The sequence below is a fragment of the Lolium perenne genome, chromosome 7 (genome assembly GCF_019359855.2).
Source record: "Lolium perenne isolate Kyuss_39 chromosome 7, Kyuss_2.0, whole genome shotgun sequence".
NCBI classification, from domain to species: domain Eukaryota; kingdom Viridiplantae; phylum Streptophyta; class Magnoliopsida; order Poales; family Poaceae; genus Lolium; species Lolium perenne.
Window position 1 is genome coordinate 21,075,510 of NC_067250.2, and position 22,066 is coordinate 21,097,575.

At 44.8% G+C, this 22,066-nt stretch overlaps 2 protein-coding genes and 1 long non-coding RNA gene across 4 annotated transcripts; 1 reads left to right on the top strand and 2 right to left on the bottom strand.

Moving 5' to 3' along the window:
• On the bottom strand, positions 1 to 2,686 carry LOC127311201 (uncharacterized). The gene is made up of 4 exons (XM_051341583.2): positions 2,491 to 2,686; positions 1,847 to 2,030; positions 532 to 664; positions 1 to 440 (listed from the first exon to the last, which is right to left on the bottom strand). Exons 2-4 carry the CDS (start codon positions 2,011 to 2,013, stop codon positions 384 to 386), a joined length of 357 nt encoding a protein of 118 aa, XP_051197543.1. The 5' UTR covers positions 2,014 to 2,030; positions 2,491 to 2,686; the 3' UTR covers positions 1 to 383.
• A 113-nt stretch (positions 2,687 to 2,799) lies between these two features.
• On the top strand, positions 2,800 to 11,429 carry LOC127311200 (uncharacterized). Of its 2 annotated transcripts, none has more exons than XM_051341582.2 (9): positions 2,800 to 3,009; positions 3,088 to 3,153; positions 3,247 to 3,352; positions 3,885 to 3,927; positions 4,049 to 4,121; positions 4,236 to 4,323; positions 4,878 to 4,934; positions 5,037 to 5,115; positions 11,383 to 11,429. In XM_051341582.2, the coding sequence occupies exons 1-9, from the start codon at positions 2,936 to 2,938 to the stop codon at positions 11,394 to 11,396; spliced, it is 600 nt and encodes a 199-aa protein (XP_051197542.1). In that variant the 5' UTR covers positions 2,800 to 2,935; the 3' UTR covers positions 11,397 to 11,429. The 2 variants fall into 2 exon arrangements, with proteins under 2 accessions (XP_051197542.1, XP_051197541.1); XM_051341581.2 differs by lacking the exon at positions 11,383 to 11,429 and adding an exon at positions 5,247 to 5,526 and having other exon boundaries at positions 2,802 to 3,009.
• Positions 11,430 to 21,170: 9,741 nt separating this feature from the next.
• On the bottom strand, positions 21,171 to 21,817 carry LOC127316201 (uncharacterized). Its single transcript, XR_011749714.1, has 4 exons — positions 21,733 to 21,817; positions 21,548 to 21,646; positions 21,332 to 21,454; positions 21,171 to 21,257 (listed from the first exon to the last, which is right to left on the bottom strand). It is a non-coding gene; the product is annotated as an uncharacterized lncRNA (long non-coding RNA).
• Between the last annotated feature and the right edge of the window lie 249 nt (positions 21,818 to 22,066).

The window sequence follows — 22,066 nt, forward strand, 5'->3', positions numbered from 1 at the left end:
TAGACAGATAAAAGACTTTTATCCGGCACAGAATATCCATCCGATACATTAAAAAACTGAAATATGAGGAAAAGTTTACTTGCTACACTAATTATAGTCAAGGCTATGATTATCGATCAAGCAGAACCACTAAAGATAGTTTCATCCTAGCTGCTGGGCAGCTGGTTGTGACAAAAATGTGCTTCACCACCGGCAATATGAGCTAACAGTTAGCAGCACACTGACATCCTAATTCCCCAACACACCTAACATCCAGATATTGTACACCGAGTCAGTTGCCATGGCAAAACATCTCCTTTCCACGATTATTAAGCTCATATAGTGTCTCTAATCTGCAAGCGGCTAAAATGACTTCTCATCGCGTGCACTGTATAATAGGTTCTTCAGGCTGGCTCGTAAAGACCTAGCACGTGTCCGTCGATGCATCGTAAGGCTGCAACCTGCATAAAAAATAAATATAATGTCATGACAAATGTTGCAAGGAAACCACAAACGGGCACTATCATATATGAACGTTGTGGGATAGCCTACTTTTCCATGGATCTCATATTTGATGGGACCATCCAACTCAGCTCCCAGAGCCATTAACTTTGTTACCGTGCTGCTTATGTCCGGTACGGTGAAGGACAGCATTGAAGAATAGGCTCTCTGTGTTGCAAGGGTACTGTAAAGATATGTATCAACATTCAGATAAAAGCAGTTACAATATTATGCTGGTTAATTGCAACAAGATGCCAGAATATCCAATACAAAGGCACTACAAAACTTATAGATTGCACAACCTCATATTTTGCACATTGCATACTACTTTCTCAACATAGAGCTATCTCCATATAGACATGATGTGCTATATCTCATATCGAAACAATGATCATATAAGAAATCCACAAGAAAAACAGAACAATCTCTAAGAATACATGCATCAAATGAAGTATTTTCATACATTACAAAAGAATAACCATAAATATCAGAAAAAGGTCAAAGTGACAAAACAAGCATAGCACAAAATGCAAAGTAACCTAGTTTCAATTCAGGAAACTAGCATAACTATATCACATTTTTAGTGCCATCTTGTTAAAAGAACTTTTCTGAATAAATTTAACATTACTACAATGTGTAATACTTTAAACATCTCAAATCATCATACTGATGAACATAGAACACGATGTATGCCTCCTTTAAAAAGAGACTTTACATGATGGAACAAGGAACACATACTATATGGGACTTAACCATACAGTACATAATTGTTTATATAGTATCTAAAATCGGGCTATTGCTCAGCTTGGTGGTAGTATAATGAAGAATATATGGGCAAACCAGTAACCTAGCAGATCCAACACTCATGTACTGCATGGGAGCAGTGATACTGTTATTCTGATAGAGTACGATGCATGTTTGAAAATTGATATGTATTGAACTCAGCATAGTACCTAGCACAAGTCTAATCAGATCAACAAAAATAATCTTCTACAGTTCTAATGAAAAAGCAAGAATTTGTGGAGCTCATTTGCAACCAGTGGTGAATAAAGAAATTGGAAGAGCACAATAACTAAAGTTTCTGGATAATCTTATTCGCAGAGCTCAACTTTTCACCCATATGAACCAGATTGTTGTTGACCAGATTTCTTCTTCTTGGACACAACCAGCATACAGGCTATACAATTTTCATCAACTGACAAAATGAAATGCCCGAGAGATGCCATTCAACATTTCAACAAACACATGGAGGCCATGCCTTACCAAGGCCTCCTCCATCAAACACCTCTTTAGTCACATCCACTACAACCCTCAAATCCTAGGAACTATAGCAAGTGAAGAGGAGAGAGCAGTGCGTTTCCAAAACCTGTCATTGGTGTGCATTAGTGCAAGCTTGAGCTGCCCAGATTGCAGCTCTGCAAAACGGAGCGTGCAGACGTTGACGCTGAAATCGAGCCCCTCCGCATAAAAGCGCGCTGCCCGCGGCACGTCCCGGTGCATTTGGACTACCCATCGCAGCGTTGCCGCCGCCATTCTTCAACAGGCCGAGCCTGGGCAAACCAAAAGCAAAATGTATGTCAAAATAAAATACAGAAATCCTTCAGGTAGACCTTAGAACGTTACTAGCGGCTACCAAAAGCATAATTTTTTTTTTCTAAAGAAGCCCAGTAATGGTATTAGCTTTGAGAGCAAAAGAGTGCAACACTTTCTTTTCAGATGAAAGGATCGGACACACCAGGAAATTTCCCACCGTGAGACTGATAGAACTAGTTTCCTTTTTTTTTTTTTTTTTTTGGCAAGGAGAAAGAGCTAGTAAGAACTTGGTAAAATGAAATCCGTCACAAGTTCTGAAATTTAACAATTCAAAGTTTACCTCAACATGGATCAAAAGAGCACTCATACAACTTGCAAGCATTGTGATTGGAAGTAATCAATTAGACAAGTAGCACTAGTAGGGTAGCAGCACAACACAATCGACAAGGTCGATGATTCATCGATTCCTCAACTCACCCAGCCGGAGTCAGCGGGAGCGGATGCCGAGGGCGTCAGAGCGGCAAGTCCGGGCTAGCGCAGCGAGCGCGTCTCGCTGCCTCGCTCGATGGGAAATGGGAACGTCGGAATCGCGCCGCCGCGCGCCCGCGCAGGCTGTCTGCCCGTGGCCGCCGGTGTCCAGTGCTCGGGGTGGGATCAGGGGAGGAACCACCGATTGGGTTAGAACTTGGGCTGGAAGCATGGGCAAGTAAGAGAAGGGGCACCCGCGGCCCATAGAATTAGGCCCGGCCCGGCTCAATAGACTACGAAGAAGTACTCAGCCCAGGAGCCACCGCCCGCCGCCGTTCTTCCTCTCGCCGACCTCGACAGCTATTACACGGAGCCGCCGCCACCGCTACCGCCGCCGCCGACTGCAGTTTAGAGCGCTGAGCGGCTGCAGCTGATCCTAGGCTTCGATTTGAGGATGGGGAAGGCGAAGCGAAACGGCGCCAAGTTCGCCGCCGTCAAGAAGATCATCAGCAAGAAGACCATCAAGAAGTAAGCGGCCATCTCCCTTCCTCAATCCCGCTCCTCTACGATTTCCTGGTTTTGTATGCTGAAATTTGCATCGGTTAGGTACAAGGACGAGGTGCTCGACCCTAGGAAGAAGGACACCGAGGCGGAGAAGCTCGGCCGGAATGTGTGGGTGTCTTCTCGCGGCTGGATTTTGGGCTACTTTGTTTTCATTGGGTACTTGTTTTGATGTATCATGTTGCTTGGGTTCTGTATTTGCAGGCCGCAGGTGTCCTCGGCGCTCTTCTTCAGCTACAACATGGCGCTCGGGCCGCCGTACCGGGTTATTGTGGACACCAACTTCATCAACTTCTCTATCCAGAACAAGGTCCATCCTTCGATTTTTTTTTTTTTTGTCTTTGGTTGTTTCACTTGCTGGCAGCCCCGTGGAATCTCACCTGTACAAAGTATTTAGTGTTCTGTTCACCAGCCATCATCTTGCAGTTACAACCGCTTCGTGTTGCCCCTAGAGAATTTTAACTTTGCATTCAGCAACACTTCTTTTAGAGACAAAAACACCTGAAACATTAGACCTAAGTATAGTTTCTTACATACAACTTAAGTTATGATAACATGATGTATCACATGTAATGATCAAGGTGGTTCATAATCCACTTGTTTGTATATGCTGTGTGCTGTCTACATCCATACACAATGTAAGCAGCTTCTACCCTAACCTGGAGCTACTAATTCTTACTAGATAACCTAACATTATGGACAGCTCTATTTCAAACTGCCAGGATAAACGGTTTATATAGCCATTAGATGTAGGTTGCTAGTTTTTATTCCAATTAAGTCAGAGACATCTTCATGGATAGGACCTTATCTGTGTGACTGAATGCTTCATTTCTACTATGCAGTTGGATTTGGAAAAAGGAATGATGGACTGTCTTTATGCGAAATGTAAGCTTTTTGCGATGTTCTCTTGCTTTCTGTTGGCTTCGTTGGACTTGTGCTATTCCTTTGACGTATTTTGAACTGTATATATTTTCTTCCTGATAAATTCAGCTTTCTTGTTCTGAAGGTACCCCTTGTATAACTGACTGTGTTATGGCTGAGCTTGAAAAGTTAGGACAAAAATATCGTGTGGCTTTGAGGTATGTCTCTCTCTATGAGTTTGTTTCTGGCACATATCTTTGTTTAGGGTTGGATGTCGTGCAATTGTTATCCATTATTAATACTTAAAATTCGTGTGATTGTCTCTGTTACAGAATTGCCAAGGACCCTAGATTCCAGAGATTAGCATGCACACACAAGGGAACTTATGCTGATGACTGTATCGTGGACAGGATTACTCAGGTAGAATTCTGCCTTCACGAATTGTGTTTCTGTGCTATTGAACTCAAAGTACAAGTTATGTTCTCTACCTTTAGGTGGTGGAGTATAGCTCATTTTAGCGGACTCTCCGAAACCTGTCAATTTCCTGTATAATCTGCATAACTATATGTCACTGGTATTTTAAGGCCATACCCTTTGGCGTTCCAAAATTTCAGCTAAAATCTGGGACTAGTGTCGAGTATCGAACTGTCATCATTATCTAGTTTCAGTTTCAAGTTATTATTAGTGTCAAATTGTCTCTAGTATCAATCAAACTATCTGCCAAGGTTTAATTAAGTTGTCAAGGTTTAAATGGCATTTGAAATTGGCCAAAGATTGATTTTTTTATTGAACTTTTGTAAGAGGTGATGTAAAAAAAGGAAAAAGAGCAAAAACAGGTGATCTAAAATACATCACATGCGATGTAAAATACATCATCTCTTGGAGATGCTCTAATCATTCTTTGCATATGTTACTTTTTCTGTTAAGCATGCATTCTTTTTAATTTTTTCTAAACCAAGCGTTTTCTGTAACAGCACAAATGTTACATTGTTGCCACTTGTGATAGAGATTTGAAGAGGAGAATAAGAAAGGTATGTCCTGCAGCCTTACAGCTCAGCATTCAAACCTGATATAAGTATTCACATAAGCAATGTTTTTATTCTGATATCGTGTTCATGTTTTTGGCTTGGCAGGTACCTGGTGTTCCCATCATGTACATCACCCAGCATAGGTACTCGATAGAACGACTTCCTGAAGCAACAATTGGTGGAGGTAATATTGTTTTCTAACCTGGTGGTAAATTGTTTTCAATTTTGTGCTCTCTTTATTCTATTTTATATTTTATGTTTCTGGCTGTGTAGTAAAACCTATAACCTAAATGCTCGTACTATTATCTCATGCAGCACCGAGGATCTGATTTGCCCATAACGGAGAAGTTGCGGAACATGTCTGCGCATAGGACCGATACGTCAAATATTGCTATGCTGAGCTGACCTAATTGCATTTACTTCAAAACTTTGTAACAACCTGACTGGGTTATTATTTTTAAATTTTAAAAGAAAAGGACCGGCTTAGTTGTTGAATGGGGATCTTGCTATTGTTGTGATCAACGCTTTAAGCTTCTCTGCATTGGATATGATGATATCTGTGCTTCTTGAATTAATAATATGGTCCTATGTGGTCCTATTATCTGTGCTTCTCGAAACCTGTCAAAACAACTGACCAGCCGACAAATTTATCTTTTCTCTTGCTTTGCTTTTTTTTTTTTGCTTGCTTTGCTATTATGAAATCTTTTGGAATAATGGGGGATATGTATACGTGACAACTCTTTCCATTTTATGGCCTTAATTAGTAACAGAGTGCAAATGAGTTGCTCATCGAACTTGAAATTATGAGTCTCAGCCGAGTAGAAAACAATAAGTAGCACATGCCCTTGCTGTAGCCCCGTGGATGCAATAATTCTGAAGACCTTTATTTCCAGCAAGTGCATCACGTGTGACTAACCATCCTATATAAGTGCGAGCACCCATGGATCCTATGTCCCCGCGCTTGGTGAATATTAGATCACCAATGAAGCTTCAAACACCTCTAAAACGAGGCTAGAGTGAGAATAGGAGGCACCGGGAATGAAATGCTTAGTCTGTCATGAGGATGGTGTACGACTGATGATTCTCACTCCGAGCAGAATTATTCTCTGCTAACTGGGCCAACAACCTAGCTTGTGCATTCTAGGCAGTAGCGAGACCTCTCATAAATGTGATGTACCTATTGCAACTACCTAGCTGAATTGGAACACACAATCTCTCGCGATTTTCTGCAAGAGTTGTGCGTGCGGCGATTCTAGTTTGAGGGATTAGCTTAACTCGTGGATAATTTGTGGGAATAAGCAGCAACACACGGTGCTGACGAACGCTACTCCCTCCGTTCACATTGCATGAGGATTGAGGAAACTAGAAGATGCCCCGCGCGTCGGTATTGTTGGACAAAAAAGGTGGAAAGAAGCTCACAATGAGGTAACAAAATTAATAGGCCATATTAGTTAACTCTTGCATTGATGTATAGTTTTTGAAATTATTCAAGTGGGACAAAAAATGAAAATTAATTAGTGAAAAAAAGAAGAGACATTTCCTCCCCACATGATTTACGTCCTACGTATATATGTTTTCAAACTCTCTATTCGCGTCATCCAATGTTTCGAGGAAAATGAGTCAAACTCTCTATCTACTTTCCACCAAACTACACTAACTCTCTATTTTTGAAAATCCAATGTTTGGATTACATTAAGAAGATTCACCTAGACGGATGAAGAAATGTTAAATGTGATACAAAAATAACTCCCAAAAAATTGAATCAATGAGAAAAGAAGATTTCAAATATAAGACAGTTTACAACTATAGTTCAACAACTTAGGGTACTATAATAGGGAAAGAGTATACTATTCAATATTGCACACAAATTGGTCGAATTAAGCCGAGGCATGCTTTACATGGAGGGGCCTCCTGCCATCCAACAAAGCTCTATTCTAGTTCCTCAAATGTGTAACCGAGGATATGTAAAAGTGAAATAGTACATGGCTCTTGATTCGTTGAATCTGCTGCAAGTCAGTGGTAGACGTACCTTCCCATGTAGCATGGTATGTGTCAATCCCTGAAGCCAAAAACATGGAATGGTCACATATGTAAAGTAGAACGGAAACATAAGAAGACGAAGAAGAAAATCATAGAAACAAACATCAGCCTTATGATTCTATTCAATCGTATGTTTTGAACGATTCCTGCTCTAGATTACAACCGTCCGAGTGGCGCATACCTGCAACTTGTCCTGCGTGTGTTCAACAGCCAAATAACCACTTGATTGTAATAGAAGAAAAATAATGACACAAAGATACGATCTAAATCCCCTAGCAACCACGAAAAGGTTATGATCTGACTTTCCTTGACGATATAGATCTCACTCTATAGGAGCCGAGCGGCCTGATAGTGGAAAGCCGAAAACATGGAGGCAAGTTGGTTGGCCATGGCCATGGCGACCAACAATGTCAGGGCCAGGTCGGATGTGTGCATCTGCTAGGCCGCCCGGAGTTTCAAAGATCCATCGCCTCGTAGAACTGTAATGGTCTAATGGAATTGAGAGGATTCATGATGAGAGAATATGAGTAGTATATATGAGGGCTAAATATCAATCAGGCTTTGATGAGGTGGACTTGTGTAGTGGTGTGGTGGAATGGGAGCGGAACAGACAAATGAAATAAAAGGGAGAATCATAAGGGACTACGTGAGGAACATGAATCAACGGAAGGAGACCATACAATTGCCTGGGACATTAAACGGATGACGTGGCTTGGGCTGAGGTAGGAGAGTTGAAGACACATGGCATCCTATGATTGCTTGGAGATGCTTGATGAAGTGGACACCTTGCATGTTAAGAAAATTCACATTAGTGGATTGCTCCTATTTAGTTATTATAGATACCTAAGCGTCTCATTGCCTGAGCGGCCCTGATGCTCCTCGCCTTCACGTATCTCCTCAAGCCTTGCGGGGCGTGCGTCTAGCCAGCGGTTGCGCCTAGCTCGGTAATCTGCACCGTAGCCAGTGTACAGTACCAAACATTCAAGTGCTTTGTGCTTCTCGAAACCTGTCAAAACAACTGATCAGACGACTAATTCATCCCCTCTCTTAATGTGTGAATACGAGTTTGTTTTCTGATCTCCACATTAACGCTTAGGACTTGATTAATGCTTTGATTTGATGGTATGAAATATTTTGGATTTTAAATGGAGCTCTATGTGTACTCCCAAGGAGCAAATGGAGTTCTATGTGTACTCTCAAGGAGGTTAAGCCCTGTGGCTTAGAGCATCTCCACCGGCCGCTCTAATAGCAACCTCAATAACCGTTTGGGCGTTTGGTGCTGTTTTGGGGCTATACCGGCGCATCCAATAATGCGCTGGTACCGTTCAGAGACCAATACAGTCATCACTAACCTGTGCCAGCCCCTTCGCGCGGGGCTCGCGCTACGTAAGATGGAAACCCTCGAGCCTGCTTGACTACATGGGAGGTTGGGGGGCTGTCGTTTACTAGCACAAAACCTCATGGCCAAGTGGGCTTCCATGGCCAAAGGGGACTGGCTCGAGAAATACATGCAACACGCTGAGCTAGGACCGGTCAGGTCCAATCATGGATCGCAACTTTGGATAGCCATTTTGATAAGTATGGACTTGTGCTATTCCTTTGACGTATTTCAAACTGTATATATTTTCTTCCTGATAAATTCAGCCTTCTTATTCTGAAGGTACCCCTCGACTGTGTTATGGCTGAGCTTGAAAAGTTAGGACAAATATATCGTGTGGCTTTGAGGTACAAGTTTGTTTCTGCCACACATGTTTGATTAGTGTTGGATGTTGTTCAATTGTTATCCATTAATACTTAAAATTCGTGTTACAGAATTGCCAAGGACCCTAGATTCGAGATATTAGCATGCACACACAAGGGAACTTATGCTGATGACTGCATTGTGGACAGGATCACTCAGGTAGAATTCTGCCTTCTCGGATTATTTTTAAGTATAAGTTACGCTCTCTACCTTTAGGTGGTGGTATATAGCTCATGTTAGTTTACTTGCTGAAACATGTTGATGTCCTGTATAATCTGCATATCTATATGTCACTGGTATTTTAAGGCCATATCCTTTTGGTGTTCCAAACTTTCAGCTAAAATCAATCACCCTCCATCTTTGTGCTAGTCTATATTGACAATTTGGATATTCGGTTTTGGTCACTCCTTGACATTGAAGATCATAAGAAGTGATTAAGAATTCAACATAAAAAGTGACACTTATTTAAATTCACATGATAGTGGATGTTGATTTTCATTCTTTATTTATGTCCCCATTCGTGTCATCCAAATTTCTTCCAAGTGAACCTATTAATGCCTATTAGGTGATATGTACTACTCCCTCTGTTCACTAATGTAAGACCTTTTAGATATTTTTAAATAGACTAGATACGGATCAAAATGAGTGAATCTACACACTAAAAGTAGACTAGGTATCGACTAAAATAAGTGAATCTACAAAAAACAAAAAGGTCTTACAGTAGTGAACAGAGGGAGTATTTGTAGAAGCTTCAATACTTTTGTGTGCCCATGAACAGGGGCGGAGCTCCCCTTTGGACAAGGTATGGCAGCTGCCCTACCTTAATTTTTTTGCAAAAAATCACATATATATATGCATCTACACACATACAATCAGTTTTATGCAAGTTATGTCCGTTTCTGAAAGAAAAAACAGAAAGGTAAAGAGGAAATAGGCTCACGGAACGAACTGGGCTGCTGGCTAGCTGGGCCGGCCGTGCGATCTGCATATACGGGAACAATCGATCGATAGGTCTGCCATATACGTACCGGAACGATCGCTCCTAGGAAAACCACCAGCGATCGTGTGCCGCCGTGCCCCCAGGGAAAGGAGCGAGCCAGCCGCCTGCGTGTTCGTCTTCGACGATCAACCGTCGACGTGATCACCGGATCAGCCAGGATACAGCACTCCAGCGGTCCGGCCTCGTCGTCAACCATTGCGCCTCCCGGCCTCCGTCCGCACGTCCCTAACCGCCTATCACTGTCCCTACTGCAGGCTACAGATCACCTGGCACCGGTCTAGGTTTTCTACGAGATTTTGCAGTCCAAAGTTCGAAGAGTTTGTCGCTGTGATTTTGTGGTCGAGGTTTGAGAAGAATCAAGATGGACAAGAAAGGGAAGAACGCTGCAGCTAAAGGAGGAGGTAGAATTGTAGATGTTTTTTTCAATTGGATAAAGTTTAAATTTGTGAATTGTGAGCTCGGTAACATTGGCAAACGGTATTTTATGTTTTCAAATTTCAATTGCAGATTTGAAGAGATATTTTGTGTCCATTGCTAGTAGCAGCCAATCTAAACCAAACACCCATGAGGAAACTGCAAATATTATGCCAAATCAAGCTGAAGAGCACGTGGAAGAAGTGGCCGAAAATAGCTCTGAACGTGCGAGTGATGTAGCACACGAAGAACAAGAGCAAGAACAAGAAGTGGAAGGAGGTCAGGAGACTTGGAGCATGTGGTTATAGAAGCTGGAGGTAGGACTATGCTTACTATCGTATGAACTATTAATGTGTCAAAACAGTTTATTTTTTTCGCGTCATTTTTTTTTACGTTTAAAATTTTGCCCGACCTCAATTTTTTTTCGTCCTTCGCCACTGCCCATGAATATACTATGTCCAGTTCTACTACGACCAATGGCACATGCAATGGCTATCCTATAACTTTTGCTCATACTATATTGCTTTTTGTTACAAAGTTCATCTTTAGAAAGCTAGTCCATAATCATTCTTTGCATCTGTTACTTTTTATGTCAAGCATTCCTTTTAATTTTTCTAAACCAAGCGTTTTATGTAACAGCACAAATGTTACATTGTTGCCACTTGTGATAGATATTTTTAGAGGAGAATAAGAAAGGTATGTCTTCCAGCCTTACAGCTCAGCATTCAAAGCTGACATCAGTATTCAGATAAGCAATGCTTTTATGCTGATATCGTGTACATGTTGGTTTGGCAGGTTCCTGCCATCATGTACATCACACAACACAGGTACAGACTTCCTTAAGCAACAAGGTGGCGGTAATGTTGTTTTCTAACATGGAGGTACATTGTGTTCATGTACATCACGCTCTCTTTATTCTATTACATGTTCTTTTTTTTTTCTTTTTTTTTCTTTTTTTTGCGAATAGGACACTGACATTAAAAAAAACACCGAACAGTACAAAGCATCTCAAGAAAAACGAAAATTACAACGAGATCCTTGAGAAGCCCTTCATCTTCAACCTCCAGACCGTGTCGACGGCGCGCCGCCGCTCCTCCCTGAGCCAGCCTGACATTGTTGATTGCGGACAGGAAGTCGCCGAACGGGTCGAAAAGACCACATCCGTCCCGGAGACGAAGAAGTAGGATGAACTGCCGATGAAGCGCCTTAACGATGTAAACCTATAAACTAAAAGCCCGTACTTGTATCTTATGCAGCACCGAGGATCTGATTTGCCCATATACGGAGAAGTTGCGGAACATGCCTCACTGTTACACTTGTCCAAGTCCTGTGCATAGGATGGATATGTCGAATATTGTTGTGCTGAGCTGAGCTAATTGTATTCACTTCAAAAGTTTGTAACAGTCTGACCAGGTTATTATTTTAAAATTTTAGAAGAAACTTTGCAAGATTTTTTTTTCGAGGTGGGAAACTTTGCAAGATGACCTGCTTAGTTGTTCAATGGGGCAACAAATGTTTATCTTGCAATTATCGTGTCCAACGCTTCACGATTCTCTGTTTTGTTCCGATATGATGATTTGGAGCTTCATGATTCTCTGTTTTGTTCTCGATATGATGATTTGGAGGGTCTAGAGTCATCGAATTAATAACATGGTCTTATGTTGTCAAGTGATTTTTGCTTCTCGAAACCTGCCCAAACAAGTAACCAGGCAGTGAATTCGTCTCTTCTTTTACTATGTGAATGGGACTTTGATTTCTGATCTCTAAATTAGGAGTTAAGATTTTGTTAGTGAGCGGAAGAAATACTTGATACATGGGCCACAAATCTTTCCATTTTATGGCCAGTTATTTATCAACACTGTCGATGTTATGCGGGAACGATACCCTCTCCCTGGGCTCGGTTTCGTGTTTATATAGGTGTGGAATAGCCCCACACGTGGCAGTACAGAGGGGGTATAATACCGGGTAGAGTACTACTCTATACCGGTATTATACAAGGATATCACATACACTAACACCCCCCCTTAATCTGAACCTCGGGAGAGGTTAAGATTACGCCTAAACTTAGCAAGATCATTAACAGCTAAAACCTTAGTAAACCCATCGGCAACTTGGTCTTTTGTAGAGATGAACCGAATGTCAAGTAACCTGTCAGCCACACGCTCTCTGACGAAGTGATGATCAATCTCAATATGTTTGGTGCGAGCATGAAATATAGGATTTGCAGATAAATATGTAGCGCCCAAATTATCACACCAGAGACATGGACGTTCTTTGAGAGAAACACCCAACTCACGAACAAGTGCCTCAACCCATATTAATTCAGCAGTAGCATTTGCCAGTGACTTGTATTCTGCTTCTGTGCTAGAGCGAGAAACTGTTGCTTGTTTGCGAGCACTCCAAGATATCAGATTCGGCCCAAAGAAAATGGCAAAGCCACCAGTGGAGCGCCGATCATCCAGATCTCCTGCCCAATCAGCATCAGAAAAAGCACTAAGAAGGGTAGAAGAGGACCTGTGAAATGTGAGACCAAGCTGAAGAGTGCCTTGAATATAACGAAGTATCCTTTTAACAGCTGTCCAATGAGAGGTAGTGGGAGCATGGAGATACTGGCAGACCTTATTGACTGAGAAAGAAATATCTGGCCGAGTCAATGTAAGATATTGTAAAGCACCAACAATACTGCGATAGTTGGTAGTATCCTCAGGACCAAGAGGGTCACCATCTTGTAAGGAAAGCTTATCATCCGTAGAAAGAGGAGTAGGGCACGTGGAACAATGTTGCAGCCCAACTTTTCGAATCAAATCAGAGGCATATTTGCTTTGTGTCAACAGAAGACCAGTAGGCCGGGTTTGCACTTCTATACCAAGGAAGTAGTGAAGGTCACCAAGGTCTTTGATAGCAAACTGTGTGTTTAACTGAAGAAGTAGATTCTTGGTAGCCAAATCAGAGGAACTGGCCACAATGATGTCATCCACATATATTAAGAGAAGCATAGTGACACCTGGCTTACGAAGCAGGAAAAGGGACGTGTCAGCCTTTGATGGAACAAACCCAAGAGCTAGAAGTCTGGAACTCAACCGTGAATACCAGGCACGAGGTGCTTGTTTAAGACCATACAGAGACTTGTCAAGTTTGCAAATATAATGCGGAAAGCGAGAATCAACAAACCCAGGAGGTTGTTTCATGTACACTTCTTCCTTCAGAACACCATGTAAAAACGCGTTCTTGACATCCAACTGACGGAGACTCCAGCCATTAGAGACAGCTAGAGTAAGAACAAGTCTGATAGTGGCAGCTTTAACAATTGGACTAAATGTATCCTCATAGTCAATACCATACCGTTGTTTGAAGCCTTTGGCAACCAACCGAGCTTTGTATCTATCAACAGTACCATCAGCATGCTTCTTGATACGATAGACCCACTTGCAATCAATTAAATTGGTGTGTTTGCTAGGGGGCACAAGGTGCCATGTTTTGTTAGCCATGAGAGCACCAAACTCCTCACTCATGGCCTGTTGCCATTTGACATCCGCAAGAGCTTCTTTGAGATTACTAGGTTCACCTGTGGAAGTAAAAAGGCCATATCTAATAGTGCCATCAGTATATATTTTGGGTTTCTTTATACCTTGTTGCAGCCGAGTAAGCGGTCGAGGAGGCTGTGCTGAAGCACCCACGGTGATAGGACCAGTATTTGGTTGAGAGGATGCAGGTGCAGATGGTGGGGTGACCGTAGCAGCAGAAGACTCGGGTGCAAAGGGTGAGGTGGCCGTAGCACTGTCGGCCAGAGAGCCGTCGGCATGAGCGGGAGAAGCAGAGCCGCGCGCGCGCGAGCTGGCTGCACTGTCGGCCGCGCGGTCGGAGGAACCGGCGCTGCCGGGGCACGTGGCGGACGCGGACGGGGAGACCGCGCCAGAGGCAGGGGACCCCGGCAATGATTACCCTGGGGATTGCAGCAGATCTTCCTCATTTTCAGCAAGATTTTCGTCATTTTCTGCATCCGATTCAGAACTCGATATTTCATGTGTGGAACCGCCATTTGAAGCAGAATTTGGAGCAGTGTGTGAAGCAGCAGTAGAGCTACGATCTGGCGCATGATCCTCGGTATGCTGCAAAATGTTAGTAACCGGTACAATAGGCATTGACATGAAATCATTAATATGCTCCCCCTCATGTTGCTTATGTGTGGATGCTAAGGAATCAGATAGAAGCAAGATGTCATCTTTTAATCGTTTGCCAGCATTTGGATTAAGAGATGCAAAGGGAAAAACTTGCTCATCAAACACAACATCACGAGAAATATACACACGGCCTGTGGAGGTATCTAGACATTTTACTCCCTTGTGCATAGGACTATAGCCTAAGAACACACAATGTTTAGAGCGAAAAGCAAGTTTATGCTTGTTATATGGGCGGAGATTGGGCCAGCAAGCACAACCAAAGGTCCGAAGAGACTCATAGTTTGGGGAAACCTCAAGTAACTTTTCGACAGGGGAAACAAGGTTGAGAACTTTGGTGGGTAGAAGATTAATGAGAAAGGTGGCAGTCAAGAAAGCTTCATCCCAAAACTTAAGAGGCATAGATGCTTGAGCAAGCAAAGAAAGGCCAACCTCAACAATGTGTCTATGTTTTCGCTCAGCCGAGCCATTCTGTTGGTGAGCATGAGGGCAAGATACATGATGTGTAATACCAACTTTTTGAAAGAAACCGTGGAGTTTTTCGTATTCACCACCCCAATCAGTTTGCATGGTTACAATTTTGCGACCAAATTTGCGTTCAACAAGTTGCTGGAAATTAAGAAAGACTTGATAAACATCACTGCGTTTCTTAAGCAAATAAATCCAGGTAAATTTACTGTAATCATCAATGAAGCTAACATAGTACTGGTGTTTGCCAACACTAGCGGGAGCAGGACCCCATACATCAGAGAATACTTGTTCCAAAGGAACAGTAGACACACTAATAGAAACGGGGTAGGGAAGTTGATGACTCTTCCCTTGTTGGCATGGATCACACACATATGGATGTAATTCTGGCGAATGACTGAGTTTATTTCTTCTAAGAACTTGTTGAACAATGAACGACGATGGATGTCCTAGACGGCGGTGCCAGGTGGAGGATGACGGCTTGATGGTGATGAAGGCATGCTTGGAAGGGTCGACAGTAGTGGGTACGAGAGGATACAAGCCGTCATGACAGGGACCTCTAAACAGAATTTGCCTGGTTGCCTGGTCCTTAATCAAAAAGAAGAAAGGGTGAAACTCAACAAAGGCATTATTATCAAGGGCAATTTTATGAGTAGAGAGTAAATTTTTGGTGGCACTAGGAACATGGAGAATATTACGAAGATGTAAAGAACTATGAGGGGTATGCAATATTGAATGACCAACATGCTCAATTTTCATACCTGTACCACTGGCGTTGTTGACTTGATCACGGCCTTGATAAGTGTCCCGAGTGTGCAGTTTGTTCGATTGTCCAGTGATATGATCAGTGGCTCCACTATCCATGTACCAATTCGTGTCCACACCGTATGCACCCTTTTTATCCGTCCTGGAGTCATCATCATCATCACTATCACGGTCTGCATAACGCCACCAGCACGCACTGGCTGGATGGCCGTGCTTCGCGCAGATCTGACAGGTAACATCAACATAGGGAGTAGGGGTGCGGCCACGGCCCCGACCACCCTTGGGTGGTCCACGCCCATCGTCACGGCGATCACGACGCCCATCACGATCACGGTCACGGCGCCCATCACGATCACGGTCACGGCGCTGATCATCACGTCGGCGATAACCATCATCACGCCGACGATAGCCATCATCACGTGGGCGGTAGCCATCATCACGCCGGCGCTGATAGTCGTCATTGCGGTGCTGCGCGCCACCATCACGTCGAGCGGCGATGTTGGCAGAGGTCTGGAACACAGTAGGAACCTCAGAGGTCTCTTTCAGCGTAGCCTGGCGATGCTCAAGGGCTTGGAGTTGGGAGCACATGTCGTTCAGCTTGGTGTGGGGAACAGCGTTCATGGAGACGACAAAAGAAGTGTAGTCATCGCCAAGACCAGCAAGAATATAGCCTTTGAGCTCATCATCATCCACGTGTTTGCCAGCAGCAGCAAGCTCGGACACAAAGCCTTTCATCTTGGTGATGTAGTCGGTGCAGGTCATGTCGAGTTTCTTGGTGTTGGACAGCTTGACGCGAAGCATATTCACCCTGGAGCGAGACTGGGAGGAAAAGAGTTCCTCAATTGCAGTCCACAGGTCCCGAGCGTGCTCTACCCCGAGAACCTGCGCAAGAATGTCTTGGTTGAGGCCTTTTGTCAAAAAACTGAGCACGGTCTGATCCCGAGCAAGCCAGGAGGCATAATCTGGATTGGGGATGCTGATCTCCTTCTTGTCATCATCGAGGACTTGGATGGTGGTCGGTGGTGCGGGGTCAGTCCCGTCAAGGAGACCCATAACTTGCGCTCCACGGAGAGCCGGTAGGACTTGCGCCTTCCAGAAGAGGTGGTTCTCACGGGAGAGTTTCTCTGGTGGTGGGTGACCGAGAGCTGATGCCAGAGCAGCCATGGTGGCCATTGTCGAAGAAGAGGCCATGGGGTTGTGGACGAAAAAACGCGGCGGCGGATCACAGGAGACCGGCGGCGGCTAGGGTTTTGGAGTTTTTCTTGTTTCTGGTTGTCTGTAAAGATCGGCAGCGGCGGATCAAAGGGATCGGCGGCGGCAGCTAGGGTTTTTGGTTGTTGTTTTGGTTTTGGCAGCGGCAGATCAAGGTGATCGGCGGCGGCGGCTAGGGTTTTGATGGGTTCTTTGGTTTTGGTGTGGTTGTCGACGGCGGCGGAGGATCTCAACGCGGCGGCCGGAGAGGATTGTTTTCTGGTTGTTTGGGTTGTTTGGAAGCTCGGCGATCGCCGGCGGTTCTAGGGATCGGCGTTGGATGTCGTGGAGGAAGAGGGCTCTGATACCATGTCGATGTTATGCGGGAACGATACCCTCTCCCTGGGCTCGGTTTCGTGTTTAATAGGTGTGGAATAGCCCCACACGTGGCAGTATAGAGGGGGTATAATACCGGGTAGAGTACTACTCTATACCGGTATTATACAAGGATATCACATACACTAACAAACACAACGAGTCTCAACCAAGTACAAAACAAGAAAACTTTTTTTAAAAAAGGTACAAAACAAGAGGCAGCACATGCCCTTGCTGTAGCCCTGTATAAGCCATAATTTCCAAAGACCTTTCGTGCAGAAATATCTGATGAACCTCGCCTTGTATAAATATTTCCAGCAACTGCATCACGTGTGACTAACAATCATATATAAATACGAGCACCCATGGAGCGTATTGTTCTGCGCTTCGTGAATAGGAAACCAGCGATGAAACTTCAAATACCTCTAAAATGAGGCTAGGGTGTGATTAGGAGGCACCGGGAATGAAATGCTTGGCCTTTTTTGAGGATAGAGTACGACCGATGATTATCAGCCGGAGCAGAATTATTCTCTGCTAACCGGGCCAACAAGCTAGCTAGTGCAGTCTAGGCAGTAGCCACACCTCTAAGAAATGAAATGTACTATCCTGCTGAATCCAGGGATTTTTTGTCTCAAAGGATCACTACCTTCATTGAAATGCCAAAAATGATAACCTCATCAAAATTGGCAAAACTACTGTGACAGCACGGTCGGCAAGTGCCATGTGTCACGTGCCGCCACAATTTGAGGCGGCAAGGCGTGCCGCGACTGTCCCTCCATGGCGGCAAGTTGACCAGGCGGCATACACTAGCTTGCTTCCTCAAGTGGTTTCACTGGTTTGGCAATGCATAGCGAGTGGCTATTTATTCGTAAAGAAAGAACGAATGCACCTCCCGTGGACCTACAACCACTTATATAATCACCAACTGAGTTTTGCAATTGGATAAGAGAACATCAAGAAACACATGGCAATCGGCGCGTTGAGTGAGCTGAGGCTGCTTTTGAGTTTGTTGCGTCACCTTGCCGCCATGGAGGGAGGCGGCAGGGCCGCGAGTCCTAGCGAACTTGCCGCCAGAGGTCGTGGCGGCATGCCTTGCTGCCTCAACTTGTCGCGGCACGCCTTGCTGCCTCAACTTGTCGCGGCACGCCTTGCTGCCTCAACTTGTCGCGACACATGCTATGTGCCACTTGTCAACCATGCTGCTATGACAATTTTGCCATTTTTTATGAGAAGCAGTCTATTTTGGTATTTCATCGAAGCTAGTGGTTCTTCTTGACAAAAATTCAACTGAAGCACAGAACCTCTGGTGATTGTCTACAACTGCGTTTTAGGATTTTTCTTTGTGGAATTAGCTTGACACGTGGATAATTCGTGCAAATAAACAACACAGGTAAACGATAAAACGTTTTGAAAAACTACTTGGCTTTCTAAAACGTGTTATATAGTTCTAGTAATGAACATGAGAAGTATAAAAGATGTGCTCTTTGGAGAGCGTCCCATTGCCTGAGGACCCCCTCAGAGGTTAATCGGGTCCTCACAGCGGCTTCATCTAACTTGGCGCCGAGGTCCACATTAAGAACACTTTCCTACTACTATGCCTGAGTACTTTGCACTACAATACCTAATATCAAGTGATTTTGTGCTTCTCGAAATCTGTCCAAACAAGATGACGAATTTATCTCATCTCTTAATGTGTAAATAGGCTCCCAACTCCTTTGCACATGCGTTTACCCTTTTTCAGGGTATGAATGGAAAATCTAAACACATGTAGCGGTTGGCTTTTGCGGCCATGGCATGAGCTCTTTGGAATATCCGCAACAAAGCCCTTATTGAGGGCGAAATTGCATGGGTGAACCTGGGAGCAAGCGCACCCTATATAGAAAAAAAAAAAAATTCAGAAAAAGGTCAAAAAAATTCAAATGTTTTTGGGAATCAAAGATGATCATGTATTGTACTCGTATACGAAAGATTCACCATGGAATAACTTCTCTTGTTTCCTGGGTGAAAAAAACAGACTTGAAGGTCCTATATTAAAGTACTATTCACGCTATATTCGTCATAGATTTGCTTTTTTTTGCCTGAAGTCAATGTGAAACATTTTTTGGCCAAACAAATTTATACGAGTACAATACTTGATTATCTTTGATTCCCAAAAGGATTCGAATTTTTTTAATTTTATTTGAAATTACTACATTTTTTAGAGTATATAGGGTGCGCCTGCACCCGAGAGCCAAAAGTCCGGGTCATTATTGAGGGCGTTTTTATTAGGTGCCATGCTGAGTTGCTGACAATATTTACGAAGTTGTTATCTATTTTTAGGTATAGAAGCTGCTGGGCCGAAGCATGAATCAAGACCCAACCTCTTCCCTGCTCGTTAGCATCAAGCCAAGATCGCTGAACTCCGGCGTCAAGTGCAGTAGCTGGACTACACCTCCCTCGCGACCGGCCCTGCATGCTAATGAATCCGCCTTGCCCGAGTGATTCGTCCACCGTTTGTGTGTGTTTTCTTTTGCTATCATACGTGTTAGCTCCCTAAGTTTGAAACCGTTTAGTTTCGGCTTTGTTTGTCGTACTTGTTGGTCTTCATATCTGTATGCTACCTAGCTTGGTCCTTAGGGGCTCTATGTATAAAACCAAGATTAGGTCTGTTACCTAAAGAAAAGAACTTTTGAAACAGTGAACGGAAGAAATACTTGCTCCTCTTCATTGCCGGGGGATGATGAGTTGTTAATTTATCGAACTTGAAATTATGAGTCTGAACCACGTACAAAACAACAAATAGCACATGCCCTTGCTGTAGCCCTATGGACACCATAATTTCTGAAGACCTTTGGTGCAGAAATATCTGATGAAATTTACCTTGTATAAATATTTCCAGCAACTGCAGCATGTGTGACTACTGACTAACCATCATATATAAATACGAGTACCCATGGAGACGGAGCATATTTCTCCGTGCTTCGTGAATAGGAGACCACGGATGAAGCTTCAATCACCTCTAAAATGAGGCTAGGGTGAGAATATGAGGCACCAGGAACGAAATGCTTAGTCAGAAGGGAGAAGGTTGTACTGCTGATGGAGCTCGCCTGGGGCACAACTTTTCACTACAGGAACGGACGTGTACGCCGACGGCCGGCCGCCCTCGGCGTAGCCACGCCTGGCCCTCGGCGTAGGCTACGCCGACGGCAGCCCTCGGCGTATCGCCTCGGCGTCCAGGTCCCTCGGCACATGACACCGTGCCGTCGGCGTAGGCCCGGCCGTCGGCGTACGCCGCCTATGCCGACGGTGCTCGTTCGCCCTCGGCGTCGCGGCCTTCGGCGTCTCGTGGCAGGGCGCCGTCGCCGTTAACGGACGCCAGCAAACGCCGACGGCACTGCCCTCGGCATAGGGCAGGTGGCCTGCGCGGGTAGAGGCGACGTGGCCGTCTGTGGTGCTGCCAGCCCAGCCTCTACGCCGACGGTATGCCCCTCGGCATATGCATGATCGTTTGACGCCAGGCTGGGACACGTGGCGCGCGGACAGCACACGGTCTACGCCGAGGGCAACCCCCTCGGCATAGACCTGACCATATGGTCTATGCCAGGGTCTATGCCGACGGCATTGCCCTCGGCGTAGGCCTGCCTTTTTTTTTTTTTGCTGTTTCAGCCAAAATCATGTTCCAATTCAATTGCAATGCAGTTCAGCAGGTCCAATTCATCCAAATTCATCCAAAATCGACCAAATTCATCCAAAATCGACCAAATTCGCCATAATTCACCAAAATAGCATATAATTCACATAGTAGCATACATGGTGCACATAGTAGCATACAAGAGGAGAGCGGAGAGTGCCATGTCATCCAAATACATAGTAGTAGCAAGCAAACCCTAGTTCTAAGCTGACTAGCGGAGGAAGGACCCGGGCGGGGTGTGTCCGCCCACATCGTTGGCGAAACGAGCAGCCCGGGGTTGCGCTCCGGTAGAAGCTGCAGAAGAACCACCTGGAGAAGGACCGGTAGCACGCCCAGGAGAAGTCGACGGAGAGGCACCGGGAGTAGTCCCAGGAGTAGTCGCCGGAGAGGCACCATCAGAACGCCCAGGAGACCGACCACCTTCATGAACCGGTGTGACCTCGCGCCCACCCGGCGATGCCTGGTTCCCGGACCATCCCGTTCCCTACGTGTTCCCTACATGTTAGCAACTTGCGAGGCAAAGGAAAGTGGTAACTACTGGTTTGGCAAAGAACTTACCTCCGGTGTGGATCCGTAGTAAGTCGCAGCGAAAGCTGCCTTCGATGGCATGATAGGCATGTCCCCCGCCACGGTAACTCGAGCCGGTGGCGGTGTACCAGTAGACATAGAGATCATCATTTCCTGCAAGATAGGTTACAAGTTAGGCTTTGCAGAAATAAAGAATCAAACTGAGACTTGTCATCTACTTGCGCGAGAAGAAAGATTCAGACTTACTGATATATACGTCATATAGGCCGTATTCTGCCTATTCCACTGGGCAGCGGCCTGCTGATACGCTTCATTGCAGGCTTCGAAGGCCGCCTCGAAGTCAGGCTACAATTTCAGAAACAATGAATCTCGTAAACACTTAGCCATGTAGGAAGGAAAACCGGAAAGAGGATGAAAATGAGGAAACTTACATCGTAGGCGGGTGGACGAGCAGGCCGTGGACGAGGCTGGGGGCTGTCGGCGGTGAGGGTATGCTTGAGGCGCGTGTAGCTCTTGGAGTGGGTAGGCTTGACCGCCTTATTCAGCCAAGGGAAACGGCCATGCGGACGCCCGTGCCCCGACAGGACCAACGACTCCTCATCGACCGGAATGCTCAAGGGGTCATCCACCTCGGGGTGACGAGACTTGACCATGTCGCAGTAGTCCTCCTTGGCGGCCTTGGCATTGCCGTAGTACTGTGGCTGAGGCAATGCGGGATTGGGCTTCGTCGTCCGCATCATGTCATATATCTGGGCATCATGAAGC